This window comes from Rana temporaria, chromosome 1, assembly GCF_905171775.1.
Source record: "Rana temporaria chromosome 1, aRanTem1.1, whole genome shotgun sequence".
Lineage (NCBI taxonomy): Eukaryota > Metazoa > Chordata > Amphibia > Anura > Ranidae > Rana > Rana temporaria.
Genome location: NC_053489.1, coordinates 23,983,177 through 24,008,582, shown reverse-complemented (window position 1 = coordinate 24,008,582; position 25,406 = coordinate 23,983,177). Strand labels below are relative to the sequence as shown.

The window sequence follows — 25,406 nt, the reverse complement described above, 5'->3', positions numbered from 1 at the left end:
AAGTGTGCAAAGTTTATTGTCTGAGGGACCTACAGCTGGGGAGCACCAATTTTTCAAATTCGGGCACCCCTTCCATAGACTCCCATGTTAAACGTCAGTCTAGTCATGGGCACAGTGAGGCATGGGCACAGTGAGGCATGCACATTGACACAGTGAGGCAAAGTGTGGCACAGTGAGGCATGTAGATGGACACCCTAGGCTTATACTCAATAAGTTTTCAATTTTTTTTGTGTTAAAATTAGGTGCCTCGGCTTATACTCGAGTATATACGGTAACTAATAATAATTTAACTATTAAATTATAGGTATTGTAATTTCCTTTCAAATTTGGCTGAAAGTGAATGTAACATATATAAATTTATTGGAAGTTACGAATTATCCGAAATAACGAATGGAACATAACAAATTAATAATAATAAATAGTAATAAAAATGTTTTTATTATTATTAATACGAATTATACGAAATAACGAATGCAGTATCTAAACGAATGGAAAGTAACAAGTTAATAATAATAAATAACAATAATAATTATAATATAATAATAATTATAATAAAAACGTATTATTATTATTATTTATTATTATTTCGTTCCGTTCCATTTGTTTAAAATGCGGCATTCTTTATTTCGGATAATTCGTAACTTCAGATAAATTCGTATTCGTTACGATCACTAACAACCAAATTTGAAAGGACATTCCAATACCTATCATTTAATAGTTAGTTATTATTTAGAATTTTCGGATTTTCCTTTTTCTTATTTTCAAATTTTCGGATTTTTGAATTTCAGAATTTGCGAATTTACACATTTAGGAATTTACACATTGTTTGAATTTACGAATCTCGAATTTACCATTTTACGAATTTAAGAATTTTCTAGTTTCCGAATTTACGAACTTACGGATTTTCGAATTTTCGATTTTCTGAAATTCCAAATTTTCGAATTTACGAATCCCGAATTTTCAAATTTACGAATTTTTTGAATTATCGAATTTACGAAACCCGAATTTTAAAATTTACGAATTTTCGAATTTTCGAATTTACGAATTTTCGAATTTACGAAAAACAATAAAAAAAACAAATGAAACAAACACAAAAACAAACTCATTTTTCAGCAGTGCACATGTCTAATCGCCGCTCTGGGTAACAGATGACTTTTCTGGGGCTCATTAACCACTTAAGGACCGCCTCCTGCACATATACGTCGGCAGAATGGCACGGCTGGGCACAGGCACGTACAGGTACGTCCTACTTAAGTGCCCAGCCGTGGGTGGCGTGCGCGCCCGCGACCCGGTCCGAAGCTCTGTGACCGCGGCCGCGGGACCTGCGGACTCGATCGCCGCCGGTGTCCCGCGATCGGTCTCAGGAGCAGATGCACGGGGAGAGGTGTGTGTAAACACACCTTCCCAGTTCTTCACAGTGGCAGTGTCACTGATCGTCTGTTCCCTGATATAGGGAAAGACGATCACTGACGTCACAAGTCCAGCCCGCCCCCCTACAGTTAGAAACACACATGAGGTCACACTTAACCCCTACAGCGCCCCCTAGTGGTTAACTCCTAAACTGCAATTGTCATTTTCAGAGTAATCAGTGCATTTTTCGCTGTGAAATGACAATGGTCCCAAAAATGTGTCAAAATTGTCCGAAGTGTCCGTCATAATGTCGCAGTCACAAAAAATAATCGCTGATCGCCGCCATTACTAGTAAAAAAAAAAAATATTAAAAAAAATGCCATAAAAATATCCCCTATTTTGTAAAACGCTATAAATTTTGTGCAAACCAAACGGTAAACGCTTATTGCGATTTTTTTTTTTTACCAAAAATAGGTAGAAGAATACATATCGGCCTAAACTGTTTTTTTATATCTTTTTTGGGGGATATTTATTACAGCAAAAAGGAAAAAATATTGATTTTTTTTCAAAATTGTCGCTCTATTTATAGCGCAAAAAATAAAAACCACAGAGGTGATCAAATACCACCAAAAGAAAGCTCTATTTGTGGGGGAAAAAAGGACGCCAATTTTGTTTGGGAGCCACATCGCAGGACCGCGCAATTGTCAGTTAAAGCGACGCAGCGCCGAATCTCAAAAAGGGGCCTGGTCCTTAACCTGCATAATGGTCCGGGTCTTAAGTGGTTAAACTCAAACTTTGACCGGTTTGTTTAATGAACAGAAACGTGATCTTATGGAGTTCCTGCCTTTTCACCAGGAGAACTTTGTAAAACATAAGGAGCTCTTGTGATGAATGATGCCGTTACAATCACAATCTCCCTCCTGGCTGACTCTAGAAACTTCTTGCAAGGAGATAAACTTTAAGGGATCGATTTATAAGACATTCATGCAAGCTGAAGGAAATGTCGCTGGCCCAGATTCAGGTAGGGGCGCGCACTGATACGGCGGCGCAGCGTATCGTTTTTACGCTACGCCTCCGTAAATTACTGGAGCTACGCTTCATTCACGAAGCATTTGCTCCGTAATTTGTGGCGGCGTATCGTAAAAGGTGCCCCATAGGGGGCGTGGATCATTTAAATTAGGCGCGGTCCCGACGTGCATTGCGGTAAATGACGGCGCAAGGACGCCATTGGCTTCAACGTGAACGTAAATGGCGTCCAGCGCCATTCACGAACGAGTTACGCAAACGACGCAAAATTTTAAAATCGCGGCGTGGGAACGACGTCCATACTTAACATTGGCTGCGCCTCCTAATAGCAGGAGCAGCCTTACGACGAAACCGACTTACGCAAACGACGTAAAAAACTACCGTCGGGCACGCGTACGTTTGTGAATCAGCATAAGTATGCAATTTGCATACTCTACGCTGACAACTACGGGAACGCCACCTAGCGGCCAGCGTCAGAATGCACCCTAAGATACGACGGCGTAACAGACTTATGCCAGTCATATCTTTGGCTAAAGTCGGCGTATCTAGCTTTCTGAATACAGAAAGTAGATACGGCGGCGCTACTTAGCAATTACGCTGCGTATCTATGGATATGCAGGCGTAATTGCTACCTGAATCTACCCCACTGTCTGTTTTTGAATAGATTAATTCCTGTATCATCTGCTCCATCTAGTGGCCAAAATGCTGTATTTTTTCTCACTGAAGTGTTGCACATTTTGACCACTAGATGGAGCAGATGATACAGGAATTAATTGATTTGAAACCAAATCTTTTGAATTTTCGGATTTCTGTTCTTCTTTTCAGATTTTCGAATTTCAGATTTTCATTCTTTTGGATTTCCGTTCGTTCGTTCGTTCTTTTCGATGTTCATTCTTTCTTTCGGATGTTCGTTGTTTTTGGCTATTCCTTCTTTCGAAATTTTTCCGAAAAATTTGTTAAACGGGTTTTCATTCAAATCTTTCCGAATGACCACATTTTGTTGAATTTTCGTTGAAAACTAATTTGGAACTAAACTAATTGCACATGTCTAGTAGAAAATGCACCAGCCTCAGGTGCCCCACCTTCGGTTTTAGTGGGATGAATAGTGTCCCATCATTAGTGCCAGTTGTGAATGGAATAGTGTCCCATCATTAGTGTCAGTTGGGGTTGGAATAGTGTCCCATCATTAGTGTCAGTTGTGGATGGAATAGTGTCCCATCATTAGTGTCAGTTGGGGTTGGAATAGTGTCCCATCATTAGTGTCAGTTGTGGATGGAATAGTGCCCCATCATTAGTGTCAGTTGTGGATGGAATAGTGCCCCATAATTAGTGTCAGTTGTGGATGGAATAGTGTCCCATCATTAGTGTCAGTTGTGGATGGAATAGTGTCCCATCATTAGTGTCAGTTGTGGATGGAATAGTGTCCCATCATTAGTGTCAGTTGAGGGTGGAATAGTGTCCCATCATTAGTGTCAGTTGTGGGTGGAATAGTGTCCCATCATTAGTGTCCATTGAGGGTGGAATAGTGTCCCGTCATTAGTGTCAGTTGTGGATGGAATAGTGTCCCATCATTAGTGTCAGTTGTGGATGGAATAGTGTCCCATCATTAGTGTCAATTGTGGATGGAATAGTGTCCCATCATAAGTGCCAGTTGTGGATGGAATAGTGTCCCATCATTAGTGCCAGTTGTGGATGGAATAGTGTCCCATCATTAGTGTCAGTTGTGGGTGGAATAGTGTCCCATCATTAGTGTCAATTGTGGATGGAATAGTGTCCCATCATAAGTGCCAGTTGTGGATGGAATAGTGTCCCATCATTAGTGCCAGTTGTGGATGGAATAGTGTCCCATCATTAGTGTCAGTTGTGGGTGGAATAGTGTCCCATCATTAGTGTCAGTTGTGGGTGGAATAGTGTCCCATCATTAGTGCCAGTTGTGGATGGAATAGTGTCCCATCATTAGTGTCAGTTGTGGGTGGAATAGTGTCCCATCATTAGTGCCAGTTGTGGATGGAATAGTGTCCCATCATTAGTGTCAGTTGTGGGTGGAATAGTGTCCCATCATTAGTGCCAGTTGTGGATTGAATAGTGCCCCGTCATTAGTGTCAGTTGTGGGTGGAATAGTGTCCCATCATTAGTGCCAGTTGGGGTTGGAATAGTGCCCCAAGGGGCCGGATAGAGGCAAGCAAAGGGCCACATCGGGCCCCAGGGCCGCAGTTTGGAGACCCCTGCTATAGAGGGATATGCTCTGTTCATATTCCATGTCTGAGGTTTAGCATGCTTGCTGTATTGATGATGAGAAATAGTAGGAGCGCCCTCTAATGGCCGTCCTTGAATAAGGCAGTATATATCGCATTTACACTGAACAGACATTTGTTTTTAAGCTACAGCATAATTAGTTTCCTGATCTACAAGGGTTCAGCTCATAAAGCCGTACAATGTAACTCTGTGTGTCTCCTCCATTCTCCCCTGTGCAGCTCATCGGAGCCTCTGCCATAGAAGACAAGCTGCAGGACGGCGTCCCCCAGACCATCGAGGTCCTCACCAAGGCCGACATTAAGATCTGGGTCCTCACCGGGGACAAGCAAGGTGAGGGGGGCACTTCTGTGAGCCCCGCCCCTAAGACCTTTCCTCCAATGACAGCTGATCCTCAGCTACCTGTCGTGTTGTGGCGTCCCTGGCCTCCTGCAGTAATCTGTACATGTCTTCTGTATTCCAGAGACGGCCGAGAACATCGGCTACTCCTGTAACATGCTGCAGGATGAGATGAAGGAGGTTTTCATCATCAAAGGCACCAGTCCTGAGGAGGTTCTGGATGAGCTCAGGTAGAACATTCAACCATCGCTTCCATTCCTTCTGTGCTTTTCAGCAATGCCTTTCTACCATCCAGCCGAGCATGTATATCATGGAGTACATAGAAGGAGGAGGTCCTTATTATAAATGCAGCATGTGGCAGTCTACGTATCTGACACATAAAATGCTCCAAATGTACCCTATTTAAAATAAATAAAAAAATCATATTTTATTTTCCCCATATATTATTTTTTTATTTTATTTGTCCCATATTTTATTTATTTTTTGTCTTATTTTATCCCCCCCCCCATCTTATTTATTCAATTGTTTGTTTATTTATGTATTTATTTATTTTATTTGTCCCATATATTATTTGTCTTATTTTATCCTTCCTATTTTATTTATATATTTGTTTGTTTCTTTTTCTTATTTTATTTTTCTCTATTATTTATTTATTTATTCATTTTATTTTATTTGTCTCATATTTTATTTGTCTTATTTTATCCTCCCTATTTTATTTATATATTTGTTTGTTTATTTTTCTTATTTTATTTTTCTCTATTATTTATTGATTAATTTTATTTTATTTGTCCCATATTTTATTTGTCTTATTTTATCCTCCTTTATTTATATATTTATTTATATATTTGTTTGTTTATTTTTCTCTATTATTTATTTATTTATTCATTTTATTTTATTTGTCCCGCATTTTACTTATTTATTTATTTATTTATCCTATTTTATTTATTTGTTTATTTTTCTTATTTTATTTTTCCCCTATATTATTTATTTATTCATTTTATTTTATTTGTGCCATATTTTATTTATTCATTTGTGTGTCTTATTTTACCCCCCTTATTTTATTTATATATTTGTTTCTTTGATTTTTCTTATTTTATTTTTTCACCTATATTATTTATTTATTTGATTTATTTTATTCGTCCCATATTTTATTCATTTATTTGTCTTTATTTTATCCCCTCTATTTTTATTTATTTGATTGATTGTTTTTTTTTCTTATTTTATTTTTCCCCTATATTATTTATTTATTCATTCATTTTATTTTATTTGTCACATATTTTATTTCTTTATTTATTTGTCTTATTTTATCCCCCTATGTTATTTATAAATGTGTTTGTTTATTTTTCTTATTTTATTTTCCACCAATACTATTTATTTATTTATTTATTTATTTGTCCCATATTTTATTCATTTTTTTGTCTTTATTTTAACCCCCCTATTTTTTTTATTTGATTGTTTGTTTGTTTTTCTTATTTTATTTTCCCCCCTATAGTATTTTATTTTTAATTTTTTTTGTCCCATATTTTAGTTTTTTATTTATTTTTCTTATTTAATCCCCCTATTTTATTTTTTCATTTGTTTGTTTATTTTTCTTATTTTATTTTTCCCCTATATTATTTATTTGTTTTATTTTATTTGTCCAATATTTTATTCATTTATTTTTCTCTATTTTATCCCCCCTATTTTTATTTATTTGATTGATTTTTTGTTCTGATTTCCCCCCCCTATATTATTTATTTATTAATTTTATTTGTCACATATTTTATTTCTTTATTTATTTGTCTTATTTTATCCCCCTATTTTATTTATAAATGTGTTTGTTTGGTTATTTTTCTTATTTTATTTCCCCCCTATACTATTTATTTATTTATTTGTCCCATATTTTATTAATTTTTTTGTCTTTATTTTAACCCCCCTATTTTTTTATTTGATTGTTTGTTTGTTTTTCTTATTTTATTTTCCCTCTATAGTATTTTATTTTTTATTTTTTTGTCCCATATTTTAGTTTTTTATTTATTTTTCTTATTTAATCCCCCTATTTTATTTTTTCATGTGTTTGTTTATTTTTCTTATTTTATTTTTCCCCTATATTATTTATTTGTTTTATTTTATTTGTCCAATATTTTATTCATTTATTTTTCTTTATTTTATCCCCCCTATTTTTATTTATTTGATTGATTTGTTGTTCTGATTTTTTCCCCCCTATATTATTTATTTATTAATTTTATTTGTCACATATTTTATTTCTTTATTTATTTGTCTTATTTTATCCCCTATTTTATTTATAAATGTGTTTGGTTATTTTTCTTATTTTATTTTCCCCCTATACTATTTATTTATTTATTTGTTTTACTTTATTTGTCCCATATTTTATTCATTTATTTTTTTGTCTTTATTTTAACCCCCCCCCCCCCCCCCTATTTTTTTTTATTTGATTGTTTTTTTTTTCTTATTTTATTTTCCCCCTATATTAATTTTTTTATTTGACCCATATTATTTTTTTATTTATTTGTCTTATTTTATTCCCCTATTTTATTTATAAATGTGTTTGGTTATTTTTCTTATTTTATTTCCCCCCTATACTATTTATTTATGTATTTGTTTTACTTTATTTGTCCCATATTTTATTTTATTTTTTTGTCTTTATTTTAACCCCCCCCCCCCTATTTGTTTTTATTTGATTGTTTTTTTCTTTCTTATTTTATTTTCCCCCTATATTATTTTTTTTATTTGCCCCATGTTTTTTTTTTTTTATTATTTGTCTTATTTTAATCCCCCTATTTTATTTTTTCATTTTTTAGTTTATTTTGCCCCCTCTATTATTTATTTTAGATGTTTATTTGTTAGTTTATTTCCCCCCCCTCTATTATTTATTTTAGATGTTTATTTGTTAGTTTATTTCCCCCCCCCCTCTATTATTTATTTTAGATGTTTATTTGTTTGTTTATTTTTCTTATTTTATTTTTCTCCTATTTTATTTATTTATTTAGTTGTTTATTTATTTTCCTTTTATGGTGTCTCTCCAGGACGGCTCGGAGGAAGATGAACCCGGACACCTTCCTGGACAGCTACGACATGAACGTTGAGATAAAGAAAGGATGGAAGAAGAAGACTCAGGTCATACCGGACGATGAGATGAAGGGAGACGACACGTATGGGATTATCATCAATGGGCACAGCCTGGTAAGTGAAGGCCAAAGCCGGCGGCCATATTGTGCCGGCCATTACTGAGCACCGAATGGCTTTGCGGAACTAAAGTAAGGTACAAGATGCAAAGTCTTTATCATGGGGCTGGTGCTTTAGGTGGAAACATTTTGGACCAGCACATTACCACCCCCCCTTTTCCTCATTTATGTACCTCGGTCCCTCCAGCTCCTGACCAGTCTCACGGTCTTGTCTCGCAGGCTTACGCTCTAGAGGAGAAGATGGAGGTGGAGCTGTTGAGGGCGGCGTGTATGTGCCAGGCGGTGATCTGTTGCCGGGTCACCCCTCTCCAGAAGGCGCAGGTGGTCCAGCTGGTGAAGAAGTACAAGAAGGCCGTGACCTTGGCCATCGGAGATGGTGCCAATGACGTCAGTATGATTAAAAGTAGGTCTGAGAAACATGTCCGCTGGGATGTGGGAGGGGCCATCAGGGATCACAGTGTACGCTGGGACTTTTTTGGGACAATTTTTTGGATTCGGGTACAGTGGGAAGGGTTAGATCTTCTGATGACTTTTTATTGCTGTGCCCCTAATTGGGAAATTTCTTCTGGCTTCCTGTCTATTGGATGGAAGTGAGGGAAAATATCCCTGTTTCCTGTCTATTGGATGGAAGTGAGGGAAAATATCCCTGCTTCCTGTCTATTGGATGGAAGTGAGGGAAAATATCCCTGTTTCCTGTCTATTGGATGGAAGTGAGGGAAAATATCCCTGCTTCCTGTCTATTAGATGGAAGTGAGGGAAAATATCCCTTTTTCCTGTTTATTGGATGGAAGTGTGGGAGAATAACCCTGTTTCCTGTCTATTGTATGGAAGTGAGGAAAAAAACATTGCTTCCTGTCTATTGGATGGAAGTGAGGACAGATATCCTTGCTTCCTGTCTATTCGATGGAAGTGAGGGAAAATATCCCTGTTTCCTGTTTATTGGATGGAAGTGAGGGGAAAATACCCATGCTTCCTGTCTATTGAATGGAAGTGAGGAAAAATACCCCTACTTCCTGTCTATTGGATGGAAGTGAGGGAAAATACCCTTGCTTCCTGTCTATTGGATGAAAGTGAGGGAAAATATCCCTGTTTCCTGTCTATTGGATGGAAGTGAGGGGAAATATCCCTGTTTCCTGTCTATTGGATGGAAGTGAGGGAAAATATCCCTGTTTCCTGTCTATTGGATGGAAGTGAGGGAAAATACCCCTGCTTCCTGTCTATTGGATGGAAGTGAGGGAAAATATCCCTGTTTCCTGTCTATTGGATGGAAGTGAGGGAAAATATCCCTGCTTCCTGTCTATTAGATGGAAGTGTGGGAGAATAACCCTGCTTCCTGTCTATTGGATGGAAGTGAGGGAAAATAACCCTGCTTCCTGTCTATTGGATGGAAGTGAGGGAAAATATCCCTGTTTCCTGTCTATTGGATGGAAGTGAGGGAAAATATCCCTATTTTCTGTCTATTGGATGGAAGTGAGGGAAAATTTCCCTGTTTCCTGTCTATTGAATGGAAGTGAGGGAAAATATCCCTGTTTCCTGTCTATTGGATGGAAGTGAGGGAAAATATCCCTGCTTCCTGTCTATTGGATGGAAGTGAGGGAAAATATCCCTGTTTCCTGTCGATTGGATGGAAGTGAGGGAAAATATCACTGCTTCCTGTCTATTGGATGGAAGTGAGGGAAAATATCCCTGTTTCCTGTCTATTGGATGGAAGTGAGGGAAAATATCCCTGTTTCCTGTCTATTGGATGGAAGTGTGGGGAAATATCCCTGTTTCCTGTTTAATGGATGGAAGTGAGGGAAAATACCCCTGCTTCCTGTCTATTGGATGGAAGTGAGGGGAAATATCCCTGCTTCCTGTCTATTGGATGGAAGTGAGGGACAACATCCCTGTTTCCTGTCTATTGGATGGAAGTGAGGGAAAATATCCCTGTTTCCTGTCTATTGGATGGAAGTGAGGGAAAATATCCCTGTTTCCTGTTTATTGGATGGAAGTGAGGGGAAAATACCCATGCTTCCTGTCTATTGGATGGAAGTGAGGGAAAATATCCCTGCTTCCTGTCTATTGGATGGAAGTGAGGGAAAATATCCCTGTTTCCTGTCTATTGGATGGAAGTGAGGGAAAATATCCCTGCTTCCTGTCTATTAGATGGAAGTGTGGGAGAATAACCCTGCTTCCTGTCTATTGGATGGAAGTGAGGGAAAATATCCCTGTTTCCTGTCTATTGGATGGAAGTGAGGGAAAATATCCCTATTTTCTGTCTATTGGATGGAAGTGAGGGAAAATTTCCCTGTTTCCTGTCTATTGAATGGAAGTGAGGGAAAATATCCCTGTTTCCTGTCTATTGGATGGAAGTGAGGGAAAATATCCCTGCTTCCTGTCTATTGGATGGAAGTGAGGGAAAATATCCCTGTTTCCTGTCGATTGGATGGAAGTGAGGGAAAATATCACTGCTTCCTGTCTATTGGATGGAAGTGAGGGAAAATATCCCTGTTTCCTGTCTATTGGATGGAAGTGAGGGAAAATATCCCTGTTTCCTGTCTATTGGATGGAAGTGAGGGAAAATACCCCTGCTTCCTGTCTATTGGATGGAAGTGAGGGAAAATATCCCTGTTTCCTGTCTATTGGATGGAAGTGAGGGAAAATATCCCTGCTTCCTGTCTATTAGATGGAAGTGTGGGAGAATAACCCTGCTTCCTGTCTATTGGATGGAAGTGAGGGAAAATATCCCTGTTTCCTGTCTATTGGATGGAAGTGAGGGAAAATATCCCTATTTTCTGTCTATTGGATGGAAGTGAGGGAAAATATCCCTGTTTCCTGTCTATTGGATGGAAGTGAGGGAAAATATCCCTGTTTCCTGTCTATTGGATGGAAGTGAGGGAAAATATCCCTGCTTCCTGTCTATTGGATGGAAGTGAGGGAAAATATCCCTGTTTCCTGTCGATTGGATGGAAGTGAGGGAAAATATCACTGCTTCCTGTCTATTGGATGGAAGTGAGGGAAAATATCCCTGTTTCCTGTCTATTGGATGGAAGTGAGGGAAAATATCCCTGTTTCCTGTCTATTGGATGGAAGTGTGGGGAAATATCCCTGTTTCCTGTTTAATGGATGGAAGTGAGGGAAAATACCCCTGCTTCCTGTCTATTGGATGGAAGTGAGGGGAAATATCCCTGCTTCCTGTCTATTGGATGGAAGTGAGGGACAACATCCCTGTTTCCTGTCTATTGGATGGAAGTGAGGGAAAATATCCCTGTTTCCTGTCTATTGGATGGAAGTGAGGGAAAATATCCATGCTTCCTGTCTATTGGATGGAAGTGAGGGAAAATATCCCTGCTTCCTGCCTATTGGATGGAAGTGAGGGAAAATATCCCTGCTTCCTGTCTATTGGATGGAAGTGAGGGGAAAATATCCCTGCTTCCTGTCTAATGGATGGAAGTGAGGGAAAATATCCCTGTTTCCTTTTTATTGGATGTAAGTGAGGGGAAAATACCCTTGCTTCCTGTCTATTGAATGGAAATGAGGAAAAATATCCCTGCTTCCTGTCTATTGGATGGAAGTGAAGGAAAATATCCCTGTTTCCTGTCTATTGGATGGAAGTGAGGGACAATATCCCTGTTTCCTGTCTATTGGATGGAAGTGAGGGAAAATATCCCTGTTTCCTGTCTATTGGATGGAAGTGAGGGGAAATATCCCTGTTTCCTGTCTATTGGATGGAAGTGAGGGGAAATATCCCTGTTTCCTGTCTATTGGATGGAAGTGAGGGATAATATCCCTGTTTCCTGTCTATTGGATGGAAGTGAGGGGAAATATCCCTGTTTCCTGTCTATTGGATGGAAGTGAGGGAAAATACCCTTGCTTCCTGTCTATTGGATGGAAGTGAGGGAAAATACCCTTGCTTCCTGTCTATTGGATGGAAGTGAGGACAAATACCCTTGCTTCCTGTCTATTGGATGGAAGTGAGAGGAAATACCCCTTCTTCCTGTCTATTGGATGGAAGTGAGGGAAAATACCCCTTCTTGTCTACTGGATGGTGGTCAGAGAAAAAAGGAAGTGAGGGGAAATGTCCTCTTTTCCTGTGCATTGAATAGGCATTATACAAAACAGGAAGTGAGGGAAAATCTTTCCACTTTCTGCCTATTGGATGGGTATAAAGAAAAGCAGGATATGAGGGAAAATCTCCCTACTTCCTGTTTATTGGATGGACTCTAGACAGAAGGGAAAGTGAGGGAAAATTTTGTGAAATCCTGTATATTGGATGGTTGTCAAATAAAAAAAGGGAAGGATGTGAGATAAATTCTTTCCACTTCCTGTCTATTTTATGGGCATCAGGCCAAACAGAAAGCCAGGGAAAATTTCCATACTTCTTGTCTATTGGATGGTGGTCAGAAAGAAAAGGAAGTGAGAGAAAATCTCCCTGCTTTCTGTCCATTGGAGTCTGGACAGGTAACATACAGAACAGGAAGTCTATTGGAAGTGAGAGAAAATCTCCCCATTTCCTCTCTATTTAACAGGCATAAGACAGAGGAGGAAGTTCTGTCTATTGGAAGGAACCAGAGAGAACAGGAAGTGAGGAAAAATCTCCCCATTTCCTGTTTATTTGACAGGCTTAAGACAGGACAGAAAGTTCTGTCTTTTGGACAGTAACGTGACAGAACAGGAAGTGAGGAAAAATCTCCCCATTTCCTGTCTATTTGACAGGCATAAGACAGGGCGGGAAGTTCTGTCTGTTGGACACAAACCAGACAGAAGAAGAAGTGAAGAAAATCTCGAAATTTCCTGTCTATTTGACAGGCATAAGACAGAAGGGGAAGTTCTGTCAATTGGACAGGAACCAGAAAGACGAGGAAGTGAAGAAAAATCTCCCTGTCTATTTGACAGGACAGGAAGTTGGACAGTAACCAGACAGAACAGGAAGTGGCAAAACCTCCCTTCTTGCTGTGTATTGTACACATATTTGGTAGAAAAAGAAGGAAGGGAACACCTCCTTACCTGTTTATTGGATGGGCATCAGAAGGAACAGGAAACAGGGGGGGGGGAAATCCCTACCTCCTGTCTGCTGAATGGGAGTTTTAAGGATAAGCAAGTGAGGGGAAAATCACCCAGATTCCTGTCTTTTGGACAAGCAGTAGACGGAACAGGAGGTAAGGGAAAATGTTCCCACTTCCTGTCTATTGAATGGGCATCAGGTAGAACAGAAAGTTATGTCTATAAGACAGGAAGTTGACAGAATGGGAACTGAAATCTCCCCACTTCCTGTCTATTAAATGGGCATCAGGCAGAACAGGAAGTTCTGTCTATAGGACAGGAAGTAGACAGAATGGGAACTGAAATCTTCCCACTTCCTGTATATTGAATGGGCATCAGGCAGAACAGGAAGTTCTGTCCATAGGACAGGAAGTAGACAGAATGGGAACTGAAATCTTCCCACTTCCTGTATATTGAATGGGCATCAGGCAGAACAGGAAGTTCTGTCTATAGGACAGGAAGTAGACAGAATGGGAACTGAAATCTTCCCACTTCCTGTCTATTGAATGGGCATCAGGCAGAACAGGAAGTTCTGTCTATAGGACAGGAAGTAGACAGAATAGGAACTGAAATCTCCCCACTTCCTGTCTATTTGACAAGCAAACCTTTTTTGTGACTATGGGTGACAACGCTTACTCACTGCACTGTATAAAGACAACAGAAATAGCGAGGACAATGAAACCCCCGCCCCTCCCCTATCCTCCATGACATAGAGGGATGTGGTTCTGTAGTCCTCAGAGAACAATGTAATTGATAACAGCCAATGCAGGTGGTCAGCATAGAGGCAAGACTAATACAGAGGGGTCCCGTGACACAAGGGTTGTATTTGCTGTTCCATATTTGACATGCAGAGTTGTTCACATCTGACCTTTCCTCCACAGCCGCTCACATCGGGGTGGGGATCAGCGGGCAGGAGGGTATGCAGGCCGTGCTGTCCAGTGACTTCTCCTTTGCCCAGTTTCGTTACCTGCAGCGCCTCCTCCTGGTACACGGCCGCTGGTCCTACAACCGCATGTGCCAGTTCCTCCGCTACTTCTTCTACAAGAACTTCACCTTCACCCTGGTCCACTTCTGGTACGGATTCTTCTGCGGCTTCTCGGCTCAGGTGAGGAGGATGACTACTTTCCCAACAGGACGTCCGTAATGTCTGAACTCAAGCAGCTAAATGCACAGGAGAAATATATAGACCTATATGCACTTTATTACCAAAAGTATTGGGACGCCGGCTTTACATGCACATGAAATTTAATGGCAAGGATGGAAGTGAACCCTAAGCTGTTATAGCTGCAAAGGGCGGAGCCAACTCAATATTGAACCCTACGGACTAAGACTGGGATGCCATTAAAGTTCATGTGCGTGTAAAGGCAGGCGTCCCAATACTTTTGGTAACATAGTGTGTGTATATATATATATGTATATGTGTGTAAATATATATATATATATATATATATATATATATATATATATATATATATATATATATATATATATATATATATATATATATATATATATATATATATACAGTGGAACCTCAGTTTAAAGCGGGGTTCACCCAAAAAAAAAATGTAAACATTACATTCAGCCGAGTTGTGAGAATGACATCAGGCTGTTTTTTTTTTTTTAAATCCTTGCCGTACATACCGTTTTATTTACATTTTCACCGCGGCTTCCGGGTATGTAATCTGCGGGACTGGGCGTTCCTAATTGATTATACAGCGCGTCACGAGTTGCTGAAAGAAGCCGGACTGCGAGTCGGCTCTATACGGCGCACCGACGTTCGGCTTCTTTCGGCAACTCGTGACGCGCTGTATGCGCCGGTCGGAAGCCTGTCAATCAAGTGTAAAAAAAAAATGTAATAAAAGAAATCAAAATAACGATGATAGAGAAGATGAAGATTATAATCCCCTGCCTTCCAAGACAATTCTGGAAGACATAACTGTGTTATTCTTGCACATTAATGATCTTGTGCTGCCCTCTAGTGTTGATTTTGTATCACTGACATATTCTGCACATCCTGTGTCTTCACAGACGGTTTATGACGAGTGGTTCATTACACTGTATAATCTGATGTACACCTCGCTGCCTGTGCTGGGGATGAGCCTCTTCGATCAGGTATGGTCTATAAAAATAAACGTGCTATGTAACTGATAAAGAGGAAAAATAATTATATATATATATATATATATATATATATATTTTTTTTTTTTTTTTGTAAGGGGTCCGGAGGTCCCCAGGGCCCCGGATGGCAACCCCCCCCCTTTTTTTATTTTTTTATGAAATAAATAAATAATTTTTAATATATATATATATTTTTTTTTATTAAAGGGCCCAGAGGTCCCCGGATGACAACCCCCCTTTTTTTTATTTTATTTATTTTTTATTTTATTTTTTATTTTTTTATTTTTTATTTTATTTTATTTATTTATTTTTTATTTAAGGGCCCGGAGGTCCCCAGGGCCCCGGATGGTAACCCCCCTTTTTTATATACAAAAAAATAAAAAAAATTATACAATTTTTTTTCTTTCTTTTTTTTATATATATATATATATATACATATATATATTTATATAAGGGCCCAGAGATCCTCAAGGGCCCGGAGGTCCCCAGTGCTCCAGATGGCAACCCCCCTTTTTTTAAATTATTTTTTATTAAAAAAAAAAAAATTATATATTTTTTATTTATTTTTTATTAAAAGGGCCCAGAGGTTTCTTTTTTATTTTTATTAAAAGGCCAAGAGGTCCCCAGGGGCCCGGAAGGCAACCCCCCTTTTTTTTATATATATATATATATTTTTTTTAATTAAAGGGCCCAGAGGTCCCCAGGACCCGCTTCTCAATTTCAGGCGACAGCACACCCCGGTTCTCTGCTCCAGGGGGCAACGGTGTATGAAATTTATGCAATGAATTATTTAATGTATCTTTAAATATATTGTTGTTCAATAAAATGGATATATTTTTTAAATATATTGTTTATTTAATTGGCACCTTAAAAGTCCTGCTCTCCGTATCCTTGAAAATTTGAAACATGTTGCCTCTATAGCAGCTTATGATGGTATACATCAGGGATATGCAATTAGCGGACCTCCAGCTGTTGCAGAACTATAATTCCCATGAGGCATAGCAAGAGACTGACAGTGGTTGTCAGTCTCTTGCTATGACACCCAGAGGCAGAGGCATGATGGGACTTGTAGTTTTGCAACAGCTGGGGGTCAGCAAATTGCATATCTCTGGTATACATACAGTACATTTAATTCATGTGGAACATTGTAACAAGGTTTATTTCTTGTTATTAGACATGTGCAATTTGTTTAGTTCCAAGTTTTTTAACGAATTTTGACAAATTTGTTAATTCCGAAATCTCAGAATTTTAACATTTTCGGATTTCAGAAATTTCGCATTTATGAAATTTTGAATTTTTGAATTTACGAATTTTCGGAAATTCGGAATTTCGGGAATTTGAAATTTCGTAAATTAGAAATTTCGGAAATTTGAGATTTTGGAAATTTGACATTTTGAAAATTTGACATTTTAAAAATTCACAAATTAAAAATTTCGGAAATTGGAATTTCGGAATATTAAAATTTAAAAAATTTGTGAAAAAAATTCCAAAATCGGAGATTAGAAGATTAGAAAATTCTAAAATTCAAAAATTTTGGAAATTCAAACATTTCGGAAATTCAAACATTTCGGAAATTCAAACATTTCGGAATTTAGGAAATTGGAAAATCGGAAATTGGAAAATCGAAATTTGGAAAATCGAAAAATTAGGATTTTTTAATTTCCGAATTTTCAAATTTTCAAATTTCCGAATTTCAAATTTTCGAATTTCGGATTTTTGAAATTTAGAATTTCCGAAAAATGCAAAAAAATGTAACAAAAACGAATGAATTTTTCGGCGATGCACATGTCTACATGTTGTTGTTTCCCATCTATTAACGAATTAACCAATCAGAGCAAATGTCAATCTGTTATTGGGAGAGGCTCTGTAGTAATCTACGTCTTTTGCAGGATGTGGATGACCGTTGGAGCATGGAGTACCCACAGCTGTATGAACCGGGACAGAAGAACCACTACTTCAACATCAAGGAGTTTGTGAAGTGTGTTATACACGGGGTGTACAGCTCCCTCGTCCTGTTCTTCATTCCTTATGGGGCGCTCTATGACACCGTGAGGGACGACGGGAAGGCCCTGTCTGACTACCAGTCCTTTGCCTTGATGGCTCAGACGTGTCTTGTGCTTGTGGTATCAGCCCAGGTAAATGATTCCAACAATGCGCCCAAAATGGCCCGACACCGCAACCGTGCAACTGGCTAGACTGATGTGGAAACGCACAGAATCACATTTTCTGCCAGGGCAAGAGGAGATTTGTAGGTCTACAGCAGTAACATCACATCATAATTTGATATGGCATCACCCAGAGGGGTGACTATAGCCACATGAAGCAATTTTTAGCGGGTTCATAAGAGGTCCTCTAATATTTGCACAAAATTGTCCGGTACCACATCTTACCAAAAAGTTGCACAAAAAAAACCTATAAACTAACAAAGGACTTTAAAGGTACCTTTAAAGTCCTTTGATCGTTTATAGTTTTTTTTGTGTAACTATAGCCATAGCAGCCCACATGGCTGTTATAGGGCCCAAAGGGTAGAAAGGAGGCCCCGCTAGGGAGGTTTCCTGCTGTCTCCATTGAAGAGCTGATGCTAGATGCATAGGACCATGCCGTTGCTAGTCACGTATCTCATTTGCATTACCTATATTTGGAAGTAGATTTGTTGCCTTCAGAGTTTCTGGTCATCCTAGGTATCTGATCTTTTTGTCATCCTTGGAATCTGGTCCTCTGATCATCCTCGACATCTGGTCTTCTGGTTACCCTAGGCATCTGGTCTTCTGGTTAGCCTTAAAATCTGGTTTTCTGGTTGCCCTAGGCATCTGGTCTTCTGGTTAGCCTCAGAATCTGGTCTTCTGGCCATCCTAGGCATCTGGTATTCTGGTTAGCCTTAGAATCTGGTCTTCTGGCTATCCTAGGCATCTGGTATTCTGGTCATTCTAGGCATCTCGTTGTCTGGTTATTCTAGGCATCAGGTCTTCTGCACATCTTAGGTATCCTAGACATCTGAGGCCAGATTCTCAAAGGACTTAGGCCCCATACACATGGTCGGTTTGGTCCGATGAGAATGAACCAAAGTTCATTTTCATCGGACCAAACCGACCGTGTGTATAGACTATCGGTCTGTTTTCCTTCGGTCCAAAATTTCTAAACATGCTTCAAAACCGAACCGATGGACCGCTGCCCCATCGGACCAAACCGATGGTTAGTACAGAAAAGCATCGGATCAAAACCCGCGCATGCTCAGAATCAAGTCGACGCATGCTTGGAAGCATTGAACTTCGTTTTATTCAGCACGTCGTGTGTTTTACGTCACCCGCGTTCTGACCCGATCGGATTTTGAACTGATGGTGTGTACATCGGTTCAGAGGTGAACCGATGAAAACGGTCCGTCGGACCATTCTCATCGTTTTGTCCGACCGTGTGTATAGGGCCTTACGACGGCGTATCTCCACGTACGCCGTCGTAAGTCCGAATGCGAGCCGTCGTATCTATGCGCCTGAATCTTAGAATCAGTTACGCATGAATTTGGCCAAGATACGAGCGGCATAAGTCTCCTACGCCGTTGTATCTTGGGTGCATATTTACGCTGGCTGCAAGGGGCGCTTCTGTAGATTTACGTGTCGAATATGTAAATTAGCTAGATACGCCGATTCACAAATGTACTTGCGCCCGCTACGCCGTTTACGTTAGGCTTACATCCGGCGTAAAGTTACCCCTGCTATATGAGGCGCAGCCAATGCAAAGTATAGACGTCGGAACAAGCGTATCTTTTTACGTCGTTTACGTAAGTCGTACGTGAATGGGGATGTGCGTAGGTTACGTTCACGTCACAGGCATTGAGCCGGCGTATCTTGGGGAGTAAATTCGACGTGATACTGAGCATGCGCGCGCATGCGCCGTTTGATCGGCGCTTCATTTACATCGGGTCGCGGCTCATTTGAATTCAACACGCCCACCTCTTCCAAATTGAAATTACGCGGGCTTACGCCGGCCCATTTACGCTATGCCGCCGCAACTTACGGAGCAAGTGCTTTGTGAATACTGCAAATAGGATACGCTACGCCCGCATAAAGATACGAAGCCCCTGGTCTTCTGGTTATACTAGGCATTTGGTCTTCTTTTTGTCCTAGTGATCTGGTCTTCTGGTCATCCTAGGAATCTCTTCTGGTCATTCTAGGCATTTGTGGTTATCCTAGGCATCTTGTCTTCTTCTGCACAGCTTAGACATCTGGCTTATATCCTAGTCATCTGGTCTTCTGGTCATCCAAAGCATCTGGTCTTCTGGTCATCCTAGGCATCTAGTCTTCTGATTATACAAGTACTAGTCATTTTTTTTTTCATCCTAGTTATCTGGTCTTCTAGTTATCTTAGGCATCTCTTCTCATGGTCATTCTGGGCATCTGGTTTTCTGGTTATTCTTAGCATCTGGTCTTTTAATTATTGTAGGCATCTGGTCATGCTAGTCTTCTGGTAATACCAGGCATCTGGTTTTCTGGTTATCCTAGACATCTGATCTTCTGGTCATGCTACTCATCTAGTCTTCTGGTCATGCTACTCATCTAGTCTTCTGGTCATTCTAGGCATCAGTTTTTTTGGTTATCCTAGGCATCTGATCTTCTGGTTATAGTAGGCTTCTGGTCTTCTGGTAATGGTAATCATCTGTTCTTCTGGTCTTACAATGCTTTTTGTCTTCTGGTCATGCTAGGCATCTGGTCTTCTGGTTATCCTAGGCATCAGGTCTTCTGCATATCATAGGTGATCTTCTGGTCATCCTATGCATTTGGTCCTCTGGTCATCCTAGGCATCTAGTCTTCTGGTTATACTAGTCATTTGGTTTTATTTTCATCCTAGTGATCTGGTCTTCTAGTTATCTTAGGCATCTCTTCTCATGGTCATTCTGGGCATCTGGTTTTCTGGTTATTCTTAGCATCTGGTCTTTTGGTTATAGTAGGCATTTGGTCTTCTGGTCATGCTAGTCATCTGGTCTTCTGGTAATACCAGGCATCTTGTTTTCTGGTTATCCTTGGCATCTGGTCTACTGGTCATACTATGCATCTGGTCTTCTGGTCATGCTGCTCATCCAGTCTTCTGGTTATCCTAGGCATCTGGTTTTCTGGTTATCATAGGAATCTTGTCTTCTGGTTATAGTAGTCTTCTGGTAATGCTAGTCATCTGTTCTTCTGGTCTTACTATGCTTTTTGTCTTCTGGTCATGCTAGGCATCTGGTCTTCTGGTCATGCTATGCATCTGGTTTTCTGGTAATACCAGGCATCTGGTTTTCTGGTTATCCTAGGCATCTGGTCTTCTGGTCATGCTGGTCTACTGGTCATACTAGGCATCTGGTCTTCTGGTCATGCTGGTCTACTGGCATTACTAAGCATCTGGTCTTCTGGTCATGCTACTCATCTAGTCTTCTGGTCATTCTAGGCATCTGGTTTTCTGGTTATCCTAGCAATCTGGTCTTCTGGTTATAGTAGGCTTCTGGTCTTCTGGTAATGCTAGTCATCTGTTCTTCTGGTCTTACTATGCTTTTTGTCTTCTGGTCATGCTAGGCATCTGGTCTACTGGTCATCCTAGGCATCTGGTCTTCTGGTCATCCTAGGCAGCACTGATTTTGAAATAGATTGTTACAATCATTTACACTATTGTCATTGCCAGGTCTCACAGAGAGAGGTTGCTTGGGAGCCCAATCAAAATGTTACAATAGGGCCTCACAAATTGTAATTATGCCCTGGCATCACCATCTCAATTTTGTTTCCGTAGATTGGCCTTGATACAGCATACTGGACGGCAGTCAATCAGTTCTTCATCTGGGGCAGCATAGCTGTCTACTTTGCTATCAGTTTTACCATGTACAGTGATGGAATGTATCTGATCTTCACGGCTTCCTTCCCGTTCATGGGTGAGTGATGATATTCCTGCAGGACAGTAAATGTTGTTGCTTGAACTTCACATAAACCTGTCAGAAGACATTGGCCCGGATTCAGATAGCCTTTACATCGGCATATCTATTGATACGCCATGTAAGTTCTACGAAGCGCCGGCGTATCTTCTTTCTGTATTCAGAAAGCAAGATACGCCAGAATTTTACTAAGATACGGCCGGTGTAAGGCTCTTACACCGTCGTATCTTAGGCTGCATATTTACGCTGGCCGCTAGGTGGCGCTTCCGTAGATTTCCGCATCGAATATGCAAATTAGGTAGATACGCCGATTTAGAAACCTACGTCCGCCCGGCGCATTTTTTTACGTTGTTTACGTAAGGCTTTTTCCGGCTTAAAGTTACCCCTCATAAAGCAGGGGTAAGTCATGTTAGGTATGGACGTCGGAAACGTACGAACAGCGTCGTATTTTACGTCGTTTGCGTAAGTCGTTCGCGAATAGGGCTATACGTAAGTTACGTTCACGTCGAAAGCATTGACAGTTTGCGGCGTAATTTGGAGCATGAGCACTTGGAAACGTTCACGGACGGCGAATGCGCCGTTCGTAAGTAACGTCAATTACGAGGGGTCACGAGTAATTTTTAAAAAAAACACTCCCACATCATCCACATTTGAATTAGGCGGGCTTATGCCGACACATTTACACTACGCCGCCGTAACTTAGGGCGCAAGTTCTTTCTGAATACGTAACTTGCGCCCTAAGTTACGGCGGCGTAGTGTATCTGAGATACGCTACGCCCGCCGATAGATACGATAATGTATCTGAATCCGGGCCAGTGACTTTCTTTGGAGATTCTAGCTGCCTGGCCATTAGGCTCACCCAATGGGTTCAATAGTTTGAGTTAGTGACGCAGAACAAAGATGCTGATTGGGAAAGTCAGGGAAAGTCCTTTTTTGGATACTTCTTCCAACACCGTTATTCAAGGTACTTTAAGTTCTTCCCACCTGCCCCAATGTCCCATTTTGTGGGCTATCGGACGGGTGAATGGGAAGGTCTACCAATCTGTTATCACTGTGATTGGCTGCCACAGTGGTCACATGATTGGGGCCAGTCCAGCTGGCTTCCTATCATAAGTACAGGCCAAGTGATAGCTTATCAGCTCTGTCTATGTGCTAGGAGCACCTGTGACTGAACAGTGAGATGAAAAGAAGGAGACTAATGAGCTCCTCTCTCTGGCACTCTGCTCTCTCCTCCTTTAAGCATTTCCTATATTACCACCCAGTTGTATCAGGCTAATGCCAAGGCAAACTCTAAATTCTTTATGTAGATAACATACATTTAGACTGAAGTTATTGTACATCAGTTGGAAGTTGACGTGTTTTGTGTTTTTTACAGGAACTGCGCGGAATTCTTTGAACCAGCCCAGCATTTGGCTCACCATTTTCCTGACCATCGTCCTGTGTGTCCTGCCCGTGGCGGCCTACAGGTTCCTGAGGTCGATGCTAAAACCCACCTTCGGTGACAGGGTGAGACCATGTCTGTAATCTAGAGATAATGCCAATGTAAAGGGTAACTCTACCCAGATCTCTTAGCTAGAGAAGAGGAGGGGCAGAGATGTAAATCATGTGATCTCCCTTCAAAATCACAGAGTTCTGGGCCGCCTCCTCCTACTTTTCACTTTCAGTCTGCTGCACGGTGACCAGGGCTGGCCCAAGACATTGTGCTGCCTTAGTCCAAGAATGAAATGCCCCCCCCAAAAAAAAAATCACGCCCACCAAAAGGCCCCCACATCTATTATTTGATATCATGATAATTAAAACTAAAATTAAATGTATCCAGAAGTCCGATTTACATGCAATAGTACCTTGTTTATATGCAAAATTATATGACATACCATTATGTTCAATTCCAAGGGGCGGGCTAGGGCAGTATAGGGGCAAGCTAGGGTAGTATAGGGGCGGGTTAGTATATAGACAGGCTAGCGTAAATGGTCACGCTAAGGTAGTATATGGACAAGCTAGGGCCGTTTAGGGGAAGGCTAGGGTAATATATAGACAGGCTAGGGTAGTATATGGACAGGGCTATGGCAGTATAGGGGCAGGCTAGGGCAGTATAGGGGCAGGCTAGGGCAGTATATAGACATGTTAGGGCACTATAGGGGCGGGCTAGGGCAGTATAGGGGCAGGCTAGGGCAGTATATGGACAGGCTAGGGTAGTATATGGACAGGCTAGGGTAGTATAGGGGTGGCCTAGGGTAGTGTATGGACAGGCTAGGGTAGTATATGGACAGGCTAGGACAGTTTAGGGGCAGGCTAGGGTAATATATGGACAGGCTAGGGGGGTATATGGACAGGCTAGGGCAGTATAGGGACAGGGCTAGGGCAGTATAGGGACAGGGCAGTGTAGTTGGGCAGGCTAGTGTAATATAGGGAGAGGCTAGTGTAGTATAGGGGCAGGCTAGTGTAGTATAGGGGCAGGCTAGTTTAGTATAGGGGGAGGCTAGTGTAGTATAGGGGGAGGCTAGTGTAGTATAGGGGCAGGCTAGGGTAGTATAGGGGCAGGCCAGGGGAGTATATGAATATGGCTAGGGCAGTTTAGGGACAGGCTAGGGCAGTATAGGGGCAGGCTAGGGCAGTATATAGACAGGCTAGAGTAGTATATGGACAGGCTAGGGCAGTATAGTGGTGGACTAGGGCAGTATATAGACAGGCTAGAGTAGTATAGCGGCAGGCTAGGGTAGTATATAGACAGGCTAGGGTAGTATAGGGGCAGGCTAGGGTAGTATATGGACAGGCTAGGGTAGTATATGGACAGGCAAGGGTAGTATATGGACAGGCAAGGGTAGTATATGGACAGGCTAGGGTAGTATATGGACAGGCTAGGGTAGTATATGGACAGGCTATGGTAGTATATGGACAGGCAAGGGTAGTATATGGACAGGCTATGGTAGTATATGGACAGGCTAGGGTAGTATATGGACAGGCTAGGGTAGTATATGGACAGGCTAGGGCAGTATATAGACAGGCTAGGGTAGTATATGGACAGGCTAGGGCAGTATATAGACAGGCTAGGGTAGTATATAGACAGGCTAGGGTAGTATATGGACAGGCAACGTTTCTATTGCTTTGTTTACCTCCACTGGGGAGATTGCCCCTTTGGCTTGTCCTGGTGACTATTTACACCGAGACGGAAAGATAGGGAGATGTCCAGAATTTTAGAGTTGTCACCACAACAGGAAGTGAGGGTAAGTCCTTCAATGGGGACTCCTATATGAGAGGGGATTCCTCTCAATTTAGGGAGCTCTCTTCTAACTTCCTGTTCCATTTTTGGGACAGGAAGTGAAGAGAAATTTCCCCACAGATGGCAGAAGAAACCAGGATCTAGATCCCTTCCCAACGCTATCCAAAATGTGATCGCTGTATCAATGAAATAATATACTGTAAATGTCTACCCAATTAAGTACTGAACACTGTGTGCGTGTTTTGTAGGTCCAGAAAAAAATCAGAGAAGCCAAGAAGCGCCCGGCCCCTCCCCCTCGCCGCGCGCGGATCCGTCGCACCAGTTCCCGCCGTTCCGGCTACGCCTTCTCCCACCAACAGGGATACGGAGACCTCATCACCTCCGGCAGGAACATTCGCCCCAGGATGCACTTCCACCAGACAGGAAAGTTCTCCCCCAACGAGAGGAGCCGCAACTACTAGCGAGGAGGAGGAACCGGAGGGCGAGGGGGCGGCGGGCGGGACAGTGAACGCCACGCCGCCCCCTAATGGACGACACAAAACACAGATTATGGACGGTTTCCGATCTTCTGCCATGTCTGAGAATCCTGGTGCTGGAAGGATTTGGACGCACAGCCATATTTTCCGCACGGCAGCCCCACATGGCAGCCATCTTGGACGCAAAACTCTTTATTTTATTTTTTTTGGACAGTCGATTTTTGTAACTTATAAGAAACACTACATGGCCAAAGAAAACGGAGGTATATTTTTGTAGGTTTTGGTTATTTAAATAAAAAAAAGTCATCTATTGCACTCGGATACCGCGGCGGCCTTTTGGAAAAACTGCGTTTTTTACCCTTTTTAAAATTGAAGATGTTCCTATGGAAGTCGGGAAAACTCAGATTAAAAAATGGGCGCCTCTTTATTCCGTTTTGTACACCTCTGTTTTTATGTATTTTATAGCAGTTGTGTTAATGTCTGTGCCCGTCACAGAAGGCCTTACCGGGGGTTTGGCCCCT

General features: G+C 40.9%; 1 protein-coding gene across 2 annotated transcripts in view; it reads left to right on the top strand.

The window, feature by feature from the left end:
• Positions 1-25,178, top strand: part of LOC120925327 (phospholipid-transporting ATPase ID-like) — a 186,498-nt gene extending 161,320 nt beyond the window's left edge. For both annotated transcript variants that reach the window (XM_040336013.1, XM_040336014.1), the window contains exons 19-28: positions 4,851-4,962; positions 5,093-5,198; positions 7,995-8,151; positions 8,373-8,556; positions 14,057-14,280; positions 15,207-15,290; positions 17,186-17,431; positions 21,051-21,189; positions 22,565-22,695; positions 24,658-25,178. In XM_040336013.1, the coding sequence (XP_040191947.1) occupies positions 4,851-4,962; positions 5,093-5,198; positions 7,995-8,151; positions 8,373-8,556; positions 14,057-14,280; positions 15,207-15,290; positions 17,186-17,431; positions 21,051-21,189; positions 22,565-22,695; positions 24,658-24,870 (1,596 nt within the window). In that variant the 3' untranslated portion in view covers positions 24,871-25,178. The remainder of the gene's footprint in view (positions 1-4,850; positions 4,963-5,092; positions 5,199-7,994; positions 8,152-8,372; positions 8,557-14,056; positions 14,281-15,206; positions 15,291-17,185; positions 17,432-21,050; positions 21,190-22,564; positions 22,696-24,657) is intronic.
• Positions 25,179-25,406: the final 228 nt, after the last annotated feature.